A 20,243-nucleotide genomic window follows, 5' to 3' on the forward strand; every position below is an offset into this window, starting at 1 on the left:
CATATTACCATCATGCCCTTTTCTTTAAAATCTCAAAAGCGTGTTGCACTCTCAGGTACTTGATGTTCTGAAGCTTTTTGATTTTATTCTGGCTTTCTAAAGCTATGTAAAAAGTTGAGCATTAAGGAAATATATACCAAACTAAAATGATCAGAGTGTGCAAATCTTTGTTCTTGTAAAATAATTAAAATAATTAGTATGTGTCACTGAGTTTCACTCAACTTTCTTTTCTTTCAGGAAGGCTTTTAATTAGTGGAATAGCAGGTGCAGAAGCAGAACCTCAAATGAAGAATAAGCCGAAGAGTCATCATAAGCAGAAAAGAGCTAGAACAAGTATAAATGCAGACTTTATCCCTCTTCTTTTGACACTTCAGAAAAACTCTTCTGTAATGAATTTTCTTTTGCTCCAAGTTTTTTCTCCTGTGACAGCTCCAGATTCTCTAACTGAAGATCTTTTTGTAATGGAATATGTTAGTAATCTGATGCAAAAAAAATGCATTCCTCTTACTATAGTGCACCAGTGCTGTCTGAAACTTCACTGGGTTGGGAAGGAAGAGAGAAATCACTGCTCCTGAGGTGTTGTGGTGCCCTTAAAGCTGAGATGAAAGAAAATAAGCTGTACTTCCTTTATGATGCTCATGTGTTCCATTTTATAATGCATAATTAAGGTATAAAAACTTCCGGTTGTTTTGTTGCTACCAACTGTAATATCACATCTGAATGTGAGTTAAATTCAAACACGTGGTCTAGGTGAATAGAGATTTACAAACAATCCACAAAATAGATAAAAGTAGGCAATAAATCGATGCTTAAATGCCCAGGAATGGGAAGCTTTGCTAGACTGTTTGCAGTGCACAGGTAGTGCTCAGAAGGGAGGCAGGATCAGAGTCCAGAAACCTAATTAATTTTTTCTGTGCGCTCTCTCTCTCTGGAAGAGATTTTGATACAAAAGAGCCTTTCTGTATGGGGACACACTGGAGCTTTTGTTTGTTACTGCTGTGTTTCTGTGTGAAATTGTAGAGGAAATAAATGCTAACGAGGATGGAGAGAGAGAACACTGTGGTCGTCCTGACACAGTTCCAAAACAAAACATGGATGAACAGATCACTGGAGAAAGAATAAGGGAGATAACAGAGAATATTGGTGCGAATTTCTGCTGCGTGTTTCTGCTGCACTTGTTTCTTTACCACATAAAGAAAGTTGTAGGGCTAGAGGAGGTTCAGAAAAAGCTTTCTGAAGACATGGAAGGATTTATGTACCAGAAGCAGCTACATAAGTGAAGGTTCCTTTGCCCTGGAAACACTGCAGTGGTGTGAGATAAACCTATAAAACCACAAGTGGCATGGAGAAGGGAAATAAACATTTTTTCTTTTATCACAAGAGCTAAAAAGTGTAAAGGGAAAGTAGCGCCACCTGAGTTTTTCACAGAAAATAAGCTTTTTTCACTGCCTGTTGTGTACATTCAGTGCAAGAACAGGATAAATTCATAGAAGACTTAACTGTTAATAGCTCTTCAATAAAGCAAACTACACATAGAAGTGGAAGATATTCTGTGGAAGCTATTGCTCCATTACAGTATTCTGGGAGGTAAAAGGTGTGCCTGCTTTTGGCCACTGGAGGAGACAAGATTCTAACTTACCTGAACCTTTGATCTGAGTGCAGCTTTTAAGTTTATTTGCAAGTTTGTGGAAACTTGAGCTGGTAGTGACTGTTCATACTGTATGTTACAAAAAATATTGGCTGCTTTATGTTTCTTTGAGCTGTCTCTAGAAGTGATGTGTTATCTGTTTACCAGACATTATTCCTGAGATACTTAAAATTCAAGGGTGTTCACAAAAGAGTAACATGTACGAGACCCATTAGCTGAATTGAATTTCTAGAATAAATTCCTGAATTTTAATGATACAATAAAAATTCCTGGATAGGGCTATAGAGTTGCACCTATTGCTGCCTCTTTTTATAGAAGTGTTATTTTGAACAAAACTTTTTCAGTCTCTTAGCCCTGATTGTCTCTGCATAGTGCTTGAGCAGACATGAGTGCCTATAAAGTGCTATAGCTTGCCTTTGACATCCTTTTTCTGACTACATTTAGAGGGATTTCCTGTGCACTATGGAGTTAAACTCGCCTACTTACAAGAGTTATCTCTCCAAGAGACCTTTGGGATATTTGTTTCGTCTTAAAAATTCTCCAGAGTCTCTTTTCCCTTTGAAAAGCATATGATTGTCATAAACTCTTAGGCTATTGTCTTCTCTGGAAAAATGCATTATATGATAGAAATTATTCCCTGATTTACAACTTAGGATGAGATTCCTGTAAATAGTGTCTCTTGAGACAAGGAAAAGTGAACATGTAGTTGTTCTTTTTGAGCACTTTCTCTCTTTTAAGTCTCTTGATGCCCATCAGCAGTTGTAAAAGGAAAAGACTTGCTTTTCTAAGTTAGCATGTGTTTTATATCCTTTCTTAATATTCTGTTTCTAAAAGAGTTCTTCTCCTAAAATGCAGCTACTTTTGAATAAATGCTACTGTTAATAGCACAAGCAATATCATTGGCATTGCTCTGAGAATTTCTTTTTGATTTAGAGTCCCTTTACCAAACACAGATGGAAATAATTCTGATGAAAAAAATTCTATCTTCAAAGAACAGTTATATATTTTTTCTTCTATCAGAAGAGAGCGGGCTTTAATCTGTTTAGTCACTTAATACAGCAAATTCAGTAACTTGTCTGAAATCCAAAATTGTGATTAAATAAGTATTTCAGTTGTGGAGTGATTACTCTCCTGTACTTTTTTTTTTTTTTTGTCTCCTTAGGAAGTGAGGTAGCGAAATGTTTGGATGTCCACCTGGCTGATGCCTCTAAGCCAACCAGCATAGTGGATCCAGTAACAAATCAAGAAGTTCTTCTAGGTAAGATAAAGGGATATAACCAAAGACCTTTCTATATTATGTAGTAAGCTTTTAGGTATGGACTGCTGTAGGAAGAAGACTGCTCATTCATTTTGAGGCATAAAAAGGTGAGCTGTTGAAATATTCATTGCTTTTCCAGATAATATTTTGAGAGACAGAAAAAGAGGAAGTCAAATGTCCTGATTTTATTTATTTTTTTTTTTTTTCCAGCTGATGATTAAGTGTGACTGGTGGGGTTGCTGCACTGAAACAATACATAGGACATGTAGTTTAAAAAGGGGCAGAACTAAGAAGATGACTGTGTTAATAATAGCATTTAATCTTATGACTTTCCTTGCAGAGTGTGTTAACTCTGGAAGCAGTCACTCATGTTTCTTCGAAGATGAATCAATAAAAGTATATAAAAGTTTGAATACATCTGATTTTGCTGCTGGTAAATTGATCTTGAAACCTCTTAAAGAAAAGGGACACCAGTTTGTCCACATGGATACAATAGTAAGTACACTTTTTCCATACTTCTTTAATGGTTTATAGGTAAACAGAAAATCACAGGATCATAGAATGACTTGGAAGCGACCTCAAAGATCACATTGTTCCAACCTCCTCCTGCCGAGGGCAGGATTATCAACCACTGAATCAGGCACTGGATTGTGAGGTGCCCAGGATCTCATCCAACCTGACCTTGAGCACCTCCAGGGGTAGAGCGTTCACAGCCTCTCTGGGCATCCTATGCTAAGGCTTCACCATTCTGACATCTACTCTAAATCCTTCCTCTTTTAGTTAAAAACCATTCTCCCTTGTCCTATCTCTACCTCCGCAAAAAGTTGATTTCCATCCCGCTTAAAAGCTCCCTTTTAAATACTGGATGGCCACTATCAAGTCTCCATGAAGCCTTCTCTTCTCTGGGCTGAACAAACCTAGTTCCATCAGCCTGTCTTTGTAGGAGATGTGCTCCAGCCCTCTGATTATCTTTGTGACCAAAGTATTAGAATAGTTAGAATTAGTATGTGGAGTTAATGGGTTTTTCATATTTTTTCCCCTAAAATGTGGAGATATATAGTGTGTGTGTATATATATATATATGGATATACACAATATATATATATGGATATATATATTTTATATACATATATAGGAAATACAAACTGTAACAGTTGTGAAATTAAACAGTTAAAACTAAAGGAAATTCCTAGAGGTAATTTTACATGCACGTTATTCTTCTTTCTTTCACATTTATCATGCATGTCCATGTCTGCTTACTGAATGGATTGCAAGCAAGATAGAAGTATTAAATCAAAATTGTCCCCCTGCCACCTTTCAAGCTGTGCATCTTAATTTTCAATGGGGAGGAGGAAAGGAGTTGCCGCTCAGTTTATTGTTCTACTTCATTACAAATTATGAACAAAACATTACTTTTTCTTGGGTAACTTAAATTTTTGTAAAGGAGATGTTGCTAATCTTAGAATCTTTTGGCTTTCTATTAAGGCTTTCTATGTTATCCGTGGCCAGATTATTATCACCTTGCATAAGACATCATATTACCTGACTTCAGGGGATTATTTCTATGTTCCAGCAGGTAAGTGCATGTCTTCAAAAATCAATTTGTTGGGAACGGATTAGACTAAATTACTGTATTAGGAAGGAATACTGAGGAGAATGGTTGGGAGAGTTAAGTTTGAGTAGAGTATGGGGAAGTACTCATGAGGCAGAAGGGAGTGTGACCCTACAATGGGCACGGTTGATGAACTGATCTAGATATTGTGATACAAACACTGCTTGCTTACCTTGGCTTCAGGGCTCATTTAACAAGCAGCTTTAAAACTGGTAAAATATACAAAATAAAAATGTAGTTGTTGAAGTCAGGACAGGACTTCAAAAATTACTGTTGGCTTCTAAAGAAAACCTTTTCTGTTTTTATTTATAGGAAATGGATATAATGTACGTAATCTTCTGAACGAGGAAAGTGTTCTTCATTTCACACAACTCAAAAATGACAGGTGAAGAACTTTCTTCCAAGAAGTTGCTTGAAATACTTTTTAAGCTCTTGTATTTTTTTGAAATTTTTTTTTTTTGCATACAAAGTATGGTTAAGTGCACCCACCTTAACTTTACAAACTAAGGCAGAACTGATGAAATCAACATAGAGCTACAAAACCAACTCAGACGTTTACTCTCAAACTTCAGTGAAGCAGTGAAGGGCCTCGCTTTGTGACAGGCACTTTTCTCATCCAAGGACAGTAAGATATACTTGAAAACTGGTGGGAAAAACATATTTTTCCAAAGTGCACTTTTCTACCTAATCTCCCAAAAATGCTTAGCACTTGATTTTGACAATGTCAGATAACTCAGCTAACATCTGTTGGACTTATTGTCTGCCTGATATAAATCTCAGAATAATCCCTCTTTGCCATACTGTTTGTACTTCAGTAATTGTTGTCTAGGAGATGGACTGATGGAATGCTTGTGTGCTAGAGTCCAGCATTCTTCTAATATGTTCATGGCAGCAGTTTTTTCCTCGTCTAGCAGGGGTGTGTTTAGTACATAAAATTTGTATTAGTTCTATTTTTTATATTAAAGCCCTGGATGTTGTGGATAGCTTTATTTTGTGTAACAGTGATAGGTCATTGCCAAATATGTTATTTTTAATATCTTCTTTTGTTTTGATTAACAAATTATAATGATGACCTTTGGGAAAACTGTAATTAAACTGCATACTCCAGAAGCCAGGTCTAGACAGCAGATGGTACACATAACATTTGTCTCCTATGTTCTTCAAGGTTCCTTCTGGCTGAACATAAGAATAAGCTGCAGCTACTCTGGTAGAGTGTTTTCTAAGTGTGGTCAATGCAATTCTAGAAGAGAAAGAGAAAATTGAATTGGAAACTGTTCAGGGGCTGAATACTTGAGGATTGAGGACTGACCTAGTAAGCAGCCGTGACCATGATCTTACATTAAATCTAGAGTACCAATTAAAGCAGGGAAGATGAACTGGCTTTAGTGCTTACCATGAAGAAACAAACAAAAACCTTACAGGTGAGAAGTAAACTGTGTGTCTGAAAAGGCTACGACACTGAGGCTACGATTTCTGTGTGAGAGATGTTTTAGATGGGTGAATTTAATGCATACACTTCTTTCATTCTCTTTCAAGCATTCTTTCTGGTAGTGAATAGAAAGGCTGACTTTGTACATACTTAGAAGTTAGATAGCATCTTTGCATTTGGTGTCTAGGTCTCGCTGGATTCCTGAGTAGATGAAACAGGAGTATGGCAATTACCATTTAGCTCATCTTCTTCCAAAAACTATTTGCAGTCAAGGTTAAGTTTGCAGGGAAGCAACTTATTTTCTGCTCAGCCTCAAATTTTATAAGTGGTTTAAAATAAGGTGGTTCTTTTTCCTTTTAAAGTCAGTTGTAGCTGATAACTTGATTTTGGCAGCACTTCTAACTTACGAGCTTCACTGGCCTCCTCAAGGTTAGTGAGATTAAAATATTCCTTCTGCTTTGGAGCCATGCCAGCTACCAAATGGTCACACGCTGTCTCCACTGCTTGAGGGAATCCCACCCGTAAAGCCTTCTGTCTTTAAGGCTTTAAACTCTTTAGGGAGGCCCACAGAGATCTGGAAGTTTTCCACTTGGAAAAGAATAGAAGGCTAGCACTAGACCTAAAGAACCTCTGCTCCTATCCAAAGCGTGTCTCCCAGCAGTCAGGGCATAAGTAGAAAAATGGAAAGTAGAAACTTTAGTGTTGAAGGCCACCAGGGAGTTCAGAAAGAAGAGAATGCAGAACAAACTTTCCAGAACATTTGCCTGCTAAGATTGGATAGCAGAAGAATGTCTTGTGAAGGTGTTGGTGAATGTATATAGACTGTGGAGCTGGTGGCCTTAAAGGAAAATGTGGGTGTGTATTGTCACAGAACTCAAGGCAGCTTGCCACTTTGCAGGAGTGTGTTTTAGTTTGGTAGGTTCCAATGGAGGTAAAGCATTGCCTGGCTGTTGTCTTTTCTCAACTTGGCAGCAAGGTTTTGAGTGGATTTTCTTTGGTTCTCGAGTAAGTGATGAGGAATCCATCCTGCTGAATATTTTAAGCAGAAGTGGATGCAGGTGGGTTCTTGCCACAGGCTGGAAAGTGGCAGATGTTTAAGTGCAAGTTCAGCATCAGATTGCCACAAGTGCCAGTTTGTTCTTCTTAACTGTGACTGAGTGTCAATGGAGTACTGTGGGTTTGGAAAAGTAAGTAACTTTTTAGACTAAGTCGTTTGGTTGCTTCATAGCTAGCTGATTTCTTGTGTGAAATGTTCAACATAGTATGCACAAAACATTTCCGCTGTTGAGCAGCATCTCAGTGTTTTTTGTTTGAGTAGTAAAATCAGTTATGTCAAGGATGTTTCTTGCAGTTTGCACAGTTTTGAAAAAGTACTTGCTCAAATCAGTTATTCATTTCATCAGTTCTTTTTCTTCACAGTGTTAGTTTAAACTAAAGAAATAGTGACATGTATTTTGCTGCAAGTTGACTAAGAAGTATCTTTAGGTCTGCAGTGAAAACAGAGCATGATTTTGTAAAGTAGTTTAAGTGGCTCCAATGTTCTATCATTATAGAAAAAATATCTTATTTTGGGAAGGAAAAGAGAAAATGGAAATTCACTTTTTTACAAAGTACTTCTTAATCTTGCCTTTTGTATCTAAAGGAACAATTCCACTATTTGCCACTAGATGGTGCTTCAAGCACAGCTGTTTGTCCTTGACTAGCATCTATACTCAGTAGGGTTTGGCTTTTGTGAATTCTTTTGGGAAGAAGAGTGTGTTACAAATGCAGGTAAAGTCAATTGAATTCTGTTATCAGTTTCCATTAACATTAGAATTTGGCACTGAACCTTGCAGAGTTCATTCTGTTAGCATGCAAGTTGAACTAGTTGCAGACACACACAGTTGTGTTTTGTTTTTTTTTTTTTTTAAACAGTAGTGCACAGCAGGAGCTGAGTTATGCTTAGATTGTTTCCTCATTGTCTCGACTGCATTTTTTGTTTTAACTTGACACTTGATGTCTTGTAGTACATGGAAATGGAAATGCAGGAGAATCTACAGCTTGAGTTGCAAAGTTCTGTTTGCATTCCAGGGCTCCTGTGGGTGCTGAGTTGTGCAGTGTGGCAAATGAGAACTGGTCATTGGAAGGAAAAAGTTGATGTTTCACCTCTGCTTGGTCTTGCTGTGGCTCCTGCTTCCTACATTGCTGTGTATGTCAGACTACTGGTAACCTTTGGCAGTTCCTGTTTTTCCTTTGTTGGAAGAGATATTGCAAAGAAACTAATATGAAAAAGCCTTCTGAAATCTGAGAACTTAGCATTTTTCTTCCTGCCAATAAGTGATTCTTTCAATTGGTGTATTTTCTACTTTGTTTAGTAATCCAGTTTCCACAGACTACTATGATGGTTTCAAACAGATATGTGGTGAAGTCTGGACTGCGTAAAATGCTAAGGAAATAGCCCATGCAGAACATGTTGTGGGCTGTAGCTTAAATATATACTTTTAGAGTCTCTCTAATGCTTTTTCCACATTGCAGCTTTTAAAACAGTGCTTAAATTATTTCCTAGACTTCAGTGGTTCATATATTCAGTTCAGATAGCACAACGTTTTGTTTATAGTAGAATACAGAAGATATCTCTAACAGTAGTAGGGATTGGAGCCAGGTTTGTAATTGCTTTGTTATGCTCAAATTGTTAGCTGACGTTACGTGCTGTGAACTCAAGTCGGGATGCTCTGCTGCTACTTGGGCACATAGACTGTTCTTTGAGGAACTCTGGTTTAAGATGTTAACTCGTTACTTTCTGTCAGCAGTAGTTGAGAGAGCTGAAACTTAATGTTGGATGGTAAATGTGTCCTGTGGTGAGTGTTTTGATAGCAACCTAGAAACACGTTAAGGGAGCTTAACTGGCAATGACTCTCCACAGTGGAAAAGTTAGATTTTTCAAGGCTGTGGCTTCCTTTGAGAAAAAGGACTTGGTGTTTATTAGGTTCTTTAGAAAAATCTAATGTTTTCAGGGTTTCATTTTGTTACAAAATTGTTTGTCTTAGTGAAGAAAGCTCTTCTGTGTAATTTAAAGGAGGATATAGGAGAATGGTTGCAAAGCCATCAGATGTGTGTGCATCCATATTTATATTACTTGGTAAACACAACGTAGGAGAATGTGAGCTGAGTGATTACAGAGAAATAAACAGCAGTGATAAAACAGACTTTTGAAGTGCATATACAATTCCTTCTATTTTTTCGAGTATGCACCTGAATTAGTTATCTGTAATTAAATTAACATCTGAGGAATACAATATAAACTAACGAGCATTTTCCTCATTTTTGTAATAGCTAAAAATGCATTTCAGCATGAAGAAATGTTTCTTGCCTTTCTCTTGATACGCTCTACTGCATGATGTGTACTGTAATACAGCATTTAAGCAGTGATTGACTCCATCAGTACATCCATCTGCAGGGTGTGGAACGTGGCTCTCATGGCGTTGACGGCTGCAAGTGAACACCTTAATATCCTATTGCTTTATGTGGGTGCTCACGGGCTGAGTCAGAAGAGCTCTCACTGATGCATTTCTCTAGTCATATAGGAAAACCTTCCTTTAGAATTCACAACTAAACTGATTTCTATGGTCCGGTTTGAAAATGAAAACAAATAGTTGGCACCAGTCAAAACAGTTGGCTGCTTAGCATTACGGAATGAACATGTTACAGGAGTTGCTCAGTATTCTTGAGCCCCAACAATAAGCCTGTGTTCTTTTTTTTCCTTCGTTTGAGCTGCTGTACCCAAGCAAAGATGCACAAAAGACTGTAAAACTCCATGTGCTTTGCATTTCTGTAGTCTTTTCTTGTTTAGGGTACAAGACAAGCAATAAATGAAATGAGCTGAAGGAAGCCAAGTGTATATTTTCTCAGTCTGTTGAATTGAGATGTAAATCTAAGTGTTCACAGAAAAAGATAAGTAAGATTTTACGCTTCTCTTTGCAGCTTGATAGGTAAGGACTTCTAAATTTGGAAACTGAAGAATTGCAGTGCTCTTGATAGCTGTGTGGGAAGTTTATAAAATGAGTAGGTGCAGTGGGTTGACCTTGGCCAGCAGCCAGCCACGGTCTCTCACTCCTCTCCCTCAGCAGGGCAGAAGGAGAAAGAAAGATGAAAAAGCTCCCGACTTGACATAAGGACAGGGGGATTACTCACCAATTACCATCATAGCCCAAACAGACTTGGGAAGGTTAAATTACTGCAAGTCAAAAATAAGAGTAGGACAGTGAAAAATAAAACTAAAAACACCTTTTCCCTTCTCCCTAGAAAGGTGAGCTTTGCTCACAATTCCTTCTTCACTCTTACTTGAGCTGAACAGTAGGGTCCATACTACTTAGTTTCTCCTGTTCCATTCTCCTTGCCCCCCCCCCCCCCCCCTTGCTCTAGCAGGGAACAATACCACAGGGTGCAGTCCTTCAGGAATGGACTGCTCCAGCAGGGATCCCCAAGGACCAAAGTTCCTGATGGATCATCTGTTCCATCTTGGGCTCCTCTTCATGGACTGCAGCTCCAGCCCGAGTCCTGCACCTGCAGGAACTCTCCATGGGCTGTGGCCTCCTTCAGGATTTGCCTGCTGCTCCTGCACTGATTGCAGATCTGTTTGTCTCACAGCTTTCTCATTCCTTTCTCAGAGGCCGCTCCAGCAGCACCCTTTCTTTTGTTCCCCTGAACACTTTCAATTGCCAAAACTTCAAATAAATAATAAACTCATTACAGTAGGATAGCTGATGATGCACATCACTTATTTCATAATGTTTTTACATGCTTGTGTGGAAGTTGCCCTTTCCTGCATCATTAGCTGAAGCAAGAATGGATCAAGATATCAGAGATAAGGTATCACCATGTGGGTGTCTTCTGGTATCAACATGGTGTAAAGAGGGAGAGGAATGGTATGAGAGATGTGAACATAATGAAGAGCTACACTGCTTCTCAAATAAGTGTTCTGGTGTCCAAAGTTGTTGCAGACTGGCTTGCCTAGGGTTGCACTAAGGGTTTTCCATGAAATTCAGTAGCAGAACGTGACTTTTCTGAAGGGGAGGGAAACCTTTCTGGTGTTGGTGCCATCAGAATGCAGGTGTCTTGCTGGCAGCTTACTCTCTTGGCTTGGGATTGGGTTAGTGCTATGATGAGTTGCATTTAGCTTGACTAGAGTTAGAAGATTGAACTAGTAAACATGAAATAGAATCCTCTGGACAAGAGACGTGAACGTATTTAATCTTGGCCTTTCTTTATCACCGCTTTTGTGTTGTATTATGGAGGGGGTAATTACAATGAAAGAAACTAATTACGAAAAAGTTCTTCCACAATCTGAACTGGAAATTTTAATGCTGACAAAGCAGGGGCTCCCATAGGGTACAGTAGGCTATAAGCTGAAGAAACTAAGCACTTCTCCTGTATTTCAGTAAGCGCTAAGTCAGCTCTGAGGCTAATTAATCAAAACAAATTTACAATTAAGTCCAGGAAGGAAGACTAATTAAGTAGCCGGTTAAGAAGAAGTGCTGAAGGAGGGATCAACCTTAAGGGGAAAGTATGAGACTCCCAGTATTGGCCCATGAAGGACAATTAAGTGATAATTGCAGAGGCCTTTCTGCATCCAGCAAATGCTTTCTGACTTTATTATGGCTGATTTTCTTCATATTAGAACACGTTTGCTTCTTAAGCAACTCAGCTTTACTGTGCACTCTTAGTGTAACTTAATGCAGAAGCTGGTGTGGGAATCTGAACACGGCTGCCTGACTTGAGCAGAATTCTAGCTAGCAAAAAAAGTCTCAATATGTTTTGAAGAAAAAGCAGCACTAAATGTTTGATTTTTTTTTTTTTTTTTTACCTCTTTGTTCAGCAGTGTACCATCTTAGCATCCTATTTAACCTTTCCAAACAAATTACTTTGAGTGGATTATCTCATCAGAATTTATAACAGCTTCATTTTGTTTGGTTGCTAAGAGCACTTAAGTTCACAGAAGTCATTACCTTGTCATGAAATGGCTTCTGTTGCTTACATCTAACACCCACGCTGCTGCATTGCATGACATACTTGTGTTTCCCAATGAGGGGGAAAAAAGAGAAGGAAGAGGGGCTTACTGCTTACAGTAATACTGTTTTTACTGAAAACAATTTAGCTATTCTTCTGAAGGGTTTTTTAAGCTTGCATTTGTTTTGCTGCAAAGCTCAACTTTCTGGCAAGATGCTAAGGGCTGCAAATGAGGTGCATGCCCCAATCTTCCACCTCTCCTTGGCCATTTCCATATGACTATGTGTGCAGATGAAGTACAAATACATTTTTTTAATGTATTGGACATATGCATGGTTTAAGAACTTGCTTAAGTGTCCAGGTTTTTCTCTTGATTTTTCTTGAACTCAAATTATTCCTGAAACTGTAATACTAAAAAGTATTATGTGTATTACAAAAATGTTGATCACAACTTCCTTTTCTTTGTGGAAATCTATACACATATGCTACCAGAGTGATGCGCTGTATCCTGCTATGCAAGCTGGCAGTTGTTACCTTGCCTTATCTGTTCAAGGTGTGTCTTTGTGTCTCTCCTTTTGCTCCTTGTAGTGGCTGTGTAAGGAGGCATTCATTTGCCACCATCTCAATTCTCTCACATCCTGTATCAAGTTAGAATATCCTCTTCCTGCATTTTTTGTTTTGCAGCCTGAAGTAATTTGGGGGAGGGGGAGTATTCCAGTGCCCTCTTCAAAGGTCTCTTTTTTTTTTTTTTTTTTGGTTAGTGCTGTTTGCAGTGACTATTACTTTTCTAATTCAGTTCCAGGTATTTGAATTATTTCAGAGGTGATCCTCTGGCTCCTCTCCTTTGAGCTTTGTACAAGGCCTGGCAACGCTCCCAGTTCTCGTGCTGAGTGAAGTGATGCAATGCTTCCTTTGGCCTCTGTCCTCTTAAAGACTTCATAGTTTTAATCCCAAGAAGGTTGGCTTAGGACATTACTGGCAAGGTGTTTATCATTGTCATCTGCCTTTTTTCAGACTGCAGAAGCGGAACTGACACCTCTCCAGGCACACATGGTTGTCCTTGAACCACATCCCTCAAGCATGAGGCTGGCTCTGCATTGCTAAAAGAATCCTTTTCAATGCCATTTCACCTGGCCAAACATAACACAGAGCATCACCGTGTGCTTTCTGCACCTCTTGTAGCACTAATTCAGCATGCTGGTGATATCTTTTGCCTTGGCACAATTTTTCTGTGGCTCTGCCATCGCTTAGGCACCACGCCATGTCCTGATTTTATGTTGGCAGCCTAGAGCAGGCATTCACCTGCTCTTACATCTTCATTCCTGTTGCCTGTGGGAATGCTTTTGGCACAGAGGTCTAGCATGGAAGCATGTGCCCACTGTTGCAGATTTGCATGAGCACAAATATCATGGAATCATAGAATTGTTTGAGTTGGAAGGGACCTTTAAAGGTCATCTAGCCCAATTCCCCTGCAATGAGCAGGGGTGCCTACAGCTACATCCAGTGCTTGGAGCCCTGTCCAGCCTGACTTTGAATGTCTTCAGAGATGGGGCGTCCACCACCTCTGGGCAACTTGTCCCAATGCTTCACTACCCTTACTTTAAAAAACTTCTGAAATCCAGTCTAATTATTCCCTCTTACAGTTTGAAGCAATTTGCCCTTGTCTTGTTATAGCAGACCCTGCTAAAGAATCTGTCCCCTTCTTTTTTTATAGCCCTATTTTAGGTATTGAAAGGCTGCTATCAGGTCACCTCAAAGCCTTCTCCAGGCTGAACACGCACTCTCTCAGCCTGTCTTTGTAGGAGAGGTGTTTCATCCCTTGGATCATTTTTGTGGTCCTCCTCTAGAAGTGCTTCAACAGGTCCATGTATTGAGGACTCCACATCTGGGTACAGCACTCCAGGTGAGGTCTCACCAGTGCAGAGGAGAGGGGCAAGATCACCTCCCTTGACCTGCAGGCCATGCTTCTTTTGATGCAGCCCTGGCTACAGTTGGCTCTCTGGGCTGAGAGGGCACACTAGTGGCTTGTGTTCACCTTCCAGTGCACCAGTACCACCAGGTTTTTTTTCAGTAGGACTGGCAAAAATATTGTTACCTCAGCCTTCTCCTTTTCTGTTACCAGCCTAACTATGTTGCTCAGTAAGGGGTGATATGCTGTCTTGGGCTTTCCTTTTCTGGTTGATGTACCTATTGAAGCCTTTCTTACCCTTCTTTCCTTAAGTCTGGTTCCAGCTGGGCCTTGACTTTCCTGACCCCATCCCTACACAGCCTAGCAGGTTCCTTATACTCTTCCTGCGGCACCTATCGCTGCTTCTACTGCCTGTGCATTTTCTTATTGCTCTGCAGTTTGACAAGCGGGTCCTGGTTCAGCCATGCTGGCCTTCTGCTTTTCTTTCCTGACTTCCTTCACTTGGGGATAAAGAGCTAGTGTGCCCAAAGGAAAGCTTTCTTAAAGCTCTGCTGTGCTCCCTTGTCCTCGAGGACTGATTCCTAAGGGGTTTTGTTGACTGACTCCGTGAAGAGCTGAAATTTGACTTTCCTAAAATTAAGCTTCCTGATTTTACTCTTTATCTGTCTTATATTCCTCAAGAACATGAACTCCACAATTGTATGGTCAGTATGGCTCAGCAGCCTCCTATCCTTGTGTTATCTATCAGTTCATTCAAATTAAGTGCAAAAGGTCCAGCACTGTTTTCTCCCTTGGTGGGACTGCTACTTATCTCATGAAGTTATCCTCAGTACAGTCCAGGAGCCCCCTGAATCACCTTTAGCTCACCGTGCTACTTTTCCAGCAGATATCTGGGTGGTTGAAGTCCCCCAACAAGGTGAGAGCCTGTGCACATGAACCCTCCTGTAGCTGGAGAAAGGTTTAATCAAGAGGCTCCACTTGATCAGGTGGCCTGTAGTAGACCCCAACCACAAGGCTCCCCTTATTGCCACAGTCTCTAACTCTGACTTTTAGGCTTTGGACTTGCTTATAGCCATTTTTTAGGGTCAAGCTCTTCGTGTTTTATTCTTCCCTTGATGCAAAGGCTGATGCCACCTCCTCTTCTTCCTTGCCTGTCCCTTCTGAACAGCTTGTAACCGTCAACAGCCACACTCTGGTCATGGGAATCATGCCACCGGATTTCTGTGATAGCAACTGCATCATGGTTTTCCAGTAGCACAGTGGCCTCCAACTCCAGTTTGTTTCCCAATCTGTGGATGTTGGTGTAGAGGCACTTCAGCTGGGCAGCTGTTCTTGTTACCTTCTTGGAGGATAACTCCTTAATTTGTTTGTAGTGTTTACCTTCAGTCTTCTGCTCCTCTCATTATCCCTCGCTGCCGCATGAAGGGATAGTTGAAAGCACCACCTGTACTCCTGCACTGTCCATTAACTGCTCCAGACCCACGAGGTCCTTTTTGATAGCCCTCAGGCTTCTTTCAGTGATTTAATTTCTGCCAGCCTGAACTGTCAGTAAAGGATAATGATCAGCGGGGCAAACCAGACCAGAGAGTCTCTTAGTAATATCCTTGACCTGGGCCCCAGGGAGGCAGTGCACTTCACTACGGGTGGTATCTGGCTGACATGGGGTCATATGCCCTTTCACACCTTGTTGCTGTTTGACTTTTCTGATCAAGAATTCTTCTGTTGTGATTTCTCTGGTGTCTGAAGAAGAACCTGGACTGAGGAGGCTGTGAGCTGTGTGTGGCCCTTCAGGATCGCTGGCTGTATGCCATTACTCACACTGCCAGCATGTTTTTCTCAATTCCTCTGGCAGCAGAGTGCAAGCCACAGTTAGCTTTCACTTGGAGGAGTATCCAGTACACCTGGAATCAACTACTCCAGAGGAGGAAACAGCCCTGCCATTTACCATGGGCTGATCCAGGCAGCTTTGGAAAAGGGGGAAGCTCCTGAACACCTGCAGTACATTGATGATATCATCAGGTGGGGCAGCGTAGCAGAGGAAGTTTTTGAGGAAGGGAAGAAAATAATCCAAATCCTTCTGGACGCCAACTTTGCCGTGAAACAAAGGAAGGTCAAGGGAACTGCATGGGAGGGTGGTCCAGTTCTTAGGAATAAAATGGCAGAATAGATATCATCAGGTCCTTATGGGTATGATCAACAAAATAACTGCTCTATCCAAAGCAACTAGCAAAAAATTTCCATGAGCTTCCTTTGGTGTTGTGGACTTTCGGAGTATGTGTATTCTGGATTACAGTCTGATTGTAAACTCTATATCAAGTGACCTTTGGCTTTGAAAAGCAAGTCTTATGGTGACATGGCACCCCAGATAGAATTGAATCAGATAATGGGACTCATTTCTGAAACAGCCTTGTAGACACCTGGGCCAAGGAGCATGGTACTGAGTGGGTATATCGTGTCCCTTATCATGCACCAGCCTCTGGAAAATGATAGAATGAACTGTTAAAGATTACACTGAGAGCAATGGGTGCTGGATGCTCGAATTTTGGGGCACGCAATTAGCAAAATCCACCTGTTAAATCAACACTCACGGGTCTGCCAGTCAAAGCTTATACATAATGTAGAAGTAGACAGCGTCCCCATAGTGCATGTGAAAAACATCCTGGTCGTGGAAAAAGTGTTCCAGCCACGTGTAGCTTTGACAGCTCCAAACTTCATGCAGAGGAACCAGTTTGTTAGAGAGTGTGTTTAATTGAATTAGACTAATGTGCTTTTTTTCAAGTTATAATTATTATTTGACATTAATATTCTTATTGATTTACCATTGGAATATGTGGATGCTCTAAAATCTTTGCTGCTGTGAAGAGAATAGGAAGTTGTTACTGGCAGTAACTAACACTTTGGCACAGAGATGTTTCACTATTGTTTTGTAACTGAAGATTGTCTTAATTTGGATGAGCTTATTTCTATTCTTTTTGTTTTTTAGACGAATTGCAGGAAGCGTGTTGTCGGAGCCCTCTTCCCCCTAGGTTCACCTTCAGACTGAAGATCATCTAATGGGAGGGAGTTCTAAAGAACACACTGTTAACTGCCATCCAGGTAGAAATATGTCCCAGTACTGGAGCGTGTAGTTTCATTGGTCTTAAGAGTATTTTCCTCCTCTGTAAATTGTAAATATGTGGTTTGTTACAAATTAGTTTTTCCTTCTTGTCAATAAATGTTAAATAATACGAACCCATTTTGATTTCTTTGCCTTTCTAAATCATTTAAAAGTGAATTTTCTGGTAGTTGATGAAAGGTTGAAATTGTGAGTAATTGCGTGAAAATGAGGAGCTTGACTTGTAAATAATGTATGATGTATAACATTGAGTGGTTACAAGAGCATCAACAGTGAATCTGTTAACTGTTTCAGTGGAGTTGCTCAAATTTCTAAAAGAAGTTTGGAAGTTAAATATACCAATTTGCCAGATTGTCTTTGAAAAACAGTGTTCCTGACTGTGGCTTTGGTTCTGGTGTTACTGCCATAGGTATACAGGAGCTCCAGCTTATAATGTTGTAGGATCTTTTAGTTTAGAGGTAAATCATGAACAGAACTGAACTCCTGCATTGTCATAATCTTTTAGTGCTCTTGAGATCTGATGTTTGACAACTTGTCCACTAGTTTTATATTTGCCAGGAGTGTCAGCTTTTAGTTAGTTTGTTTGTTTGTTTTTTAATCTCTTGGGAATTTCAATCTGCATAGATCTACTATTAATTCTACAGCAACTCACACATTTTCTCAAAAATATTAATGTCAGTAGCAAAAGTAGGTCTCTCTAGGAAAAGGTTTAAAATCCAGTTTGGGCTCAAGTATATAGTGCATGGCATTGGCAGTTAGTGTGGGTTTTTGTGTTTGTTTGTTTATAATGCACTTTTGCCACAGCTCAACTTGCTGTTCTTATTGTAAACTAAGTGTTGTAGGCTTGTCTGACATTTAAAACTTTGGAGTTTGGAACAGTATTAAAACCATTCTGACATTATAGAAAAAAATTTTGAGGGTGGGAGAGTGAGAATAAATGTTCTCCTGAGCAACAGTGACCTATGCTAAAAATGATAGTGTACTGAGGTATTTAAATGCTATGGGAAGAAAAAAGAAAAGAGCAAGAGGAATTTTCCACTCTTGGAATGTTCTGTTAACTCCCATCAGCTATGCCCTTACAACGCTCGTTAGCATTTTGCCAGGAAGGGCCTCGTTGAAGACCAGACTTTGTACCTGCAGTTCTTGAAGCCAATTACCTGTTTCAATTCCAGGTAATATTTACAATTAAAGCGATGGAGAATCAGGCTTTGGGTTAAGACCTCAGCCTACATAAAACTCATTCTGTATTCTGCCGCTTTTGCCTGTCTGAGAAGTGTGTGCATGTACCCACCAGCGTGGGATGTGGGAAGGGGATGCTGTGTTTGCACAAAGAGCTTAAAACTGATTCAAGTGCTGTTTTGTTCTTTGGAGCTGCTGATTAGTTTGCTTTGTTGAGTCCCTTGAGCAGGAAATGAATCTCAGGACTCTTCCCTCGGATATTCAGTCAGGGTCATGCTCTCCTGTGCTTGTGGTCTAACACGAGGAATCATTACTGCTTTTCTTTTCCACAGTGTTGTAAGTAGGAGCGGAGATGCCTTCATCTGGAACAATCCATAACATTGGGTTTCTTTTAATTGGGTCAAATCAATGCATCGGACAGAAACAAAGCAGTAACCACGTATATAACATACTGCATTTTGCTAAGCGGGAAGTAATGCACCTTTTTCTTTGACTTACCTTAAACTTGATGAATCAATCAGAACATGTCCTTCCTGTACCTGTTAGACTCAATCATAACTATGTAGAAGTTCTAGTGAAATCTGTAAATTGACTCAGCTTTAATTTTTAGGTAGCAACAAGTCTTTGTCTTGTATCTCTGTACTGATTATCTTTTTGGGGGAGGGAAGGATTGTGGGGTGTCTTTTCAGTTTTTCCAGTGACCAGAAATGAGATCCATGTCAGCGGAAGGTCCAAAATGTTTCGTAAGTTTTAAGGTGCGATTAACAGGTAAAGTGGACAATTTGTAGGGCAAGAAAGAAGGTGAAGGGTATATTTCTTCTGCATGTAGTAAAATTCAACTTTTTATCTTAGTGCATGGAAACCAAAGTACAAGCTACTTGGAATGCATTTATGGACATAAAGGGAAATCGTTCTTCAAGCAGTAACGCATCTTCTTAAGCAACAGTGTACCGGTCTAAGGTAACAGTTTTGCTGCTGCTAAATACTAAGACCAGTTTGTGCCTCAGACAGAGGAGTGACCAACTGCCTCAATTGTGTACGCTAAACCCTTTTCATCTCCCAGGCTGCAGCACGTGTGGCAGGTAAATGCTAGACGTGAGAATATTAGGAATTTGGGAATATCCAGAACTTAGAGTCCCCTGTCACAGCAGAAGTGACCTGAGATTGCAGAAGAGCTCAGGGTCACAGTGGCGGTACCAGTGTCCAAAATTATCCCAATCTGCTGGTTTGTGCTGCCACACAGAGGAAGGAGACAGGTTATGCAGTGGTCTAGAGTGGTTACACTGTAGCTCAGTTCCAGGTACAGTATATAACTTATTGGCACCAAATGCACCACAAGCTATAGAACTGTTGCCCTGTTATTATCTAATTCTGAACATTTGTGCCTTGAGATGTGGTGGATATAAAAGCAAATGCTTATATCCAGAGCTCCAGAGTTGCCTCAGAAGTTCTGCATTGTCTGGTGGTGGCAGAAGAGGTTATTATAAGTCACACTTATTGCATGCTTTTGGCAGCTCAGGATTGGTTTTGTCATGTTAGTCTTTTGGTGCTTTTCAGTACTTGCAGGTACAAAGATCCTTCTCTCCTGTGGGAAGCAAATTGGTTATGCTGGTATGTGGTCTGCTGGTGTAGAACTAACTGCTTTCTCATGTTATTCTGCTGTTACTAAAATAAAACTTTCTCCTCTGCAGATAAGCAGTTTAAACTCATCTGTTAAGGCTTGTGCTTTTTTCTTTTTTTTTTTTCCCCTTTTCTGTTCCAAGTTGGATATTATCCACACACATATGCTTCAAGATATACATCAGACCAGGGCCAAATGATTTGCAGCCTAAGAAATTAACTGCAGGTTGAGTTACATTGTGCAAAGAAAGTCAAAGGACAAGGTATGGAAAGCTGTCTACCTGCCTCTCTGGACACCAGGGAAAAACCTTTCCTATGCTGCAGTAACTTTGCTTCTGGTGCTACCTCATCCTCGTGAAGCTCTATCACCCACTGGTCCTGCTGACAGCGTACCTGTTTTGTGGTGCTCTGAGATCCCATTCTGTGTAGCAGGTGGAGAGCAACTCTTTCTTTATAGCTCAGATTAAATGCATTTATTCTGACTTTTT

At 40.1% G+C, this 20,243-nt stretch overlaps 1 protein-coding gene across 4 annotated transcripts in view; it reads left to right on the forward strand.

Moving 5' to 3' along the window:
- CENPC (centromere protein C) overlaps positions 1–19,844 on the forward strand; it is a 33,563-nt gene extending 13,719 nt beyond the window's left edge. The window contains exons 13-19 of one of the 4 annotated variants that reach the window (XR_008206852.1): positions 238–333; positions 2,811–2,906; positions 3,247–3,401; positions 4,392–4,482; positions 4,831–4,903; positions 8,018–8,135; positions 16,825–19,844. Coding sequence is in view for 2 of the 4 variants with exons in the window: in XM_052683217.1 (XP_052539177.1) it covers positions 238–333; positions 2,811–2,906; positions 3,247–3,401; positions 4,392–4,482; positions 4,831–4,903; positions 5,684–5,729 (557 nt within the window). In the remaining 2 variants the exon portion in view is untranslated. The other 3 variants (XR_008206853.1, XM_052683218.1, XM_052683217.1) reach the window with 3 other exon arrangements.
- The last annotated feature ends 399 nt before the right edge of the window (positions 19,845–20,243 follow it).

This window comes from Tympanuchus pallidicinctus, unplaced genomic scaffold (genome assembly GCF_026119805.1).
Source record: "Tympanuchus pallidicinctus isolate F22 unplaced genomic scaffold, pur_lepc_1.0 scaffold2, whole genome shotgun sequence".
Lineage (NCBI taxonomy): Eukaryota > Metazoa > Chordata > Aves > Galliformes > Phasianidae > Tympanuchus > Tympanuchus pallidicinctus.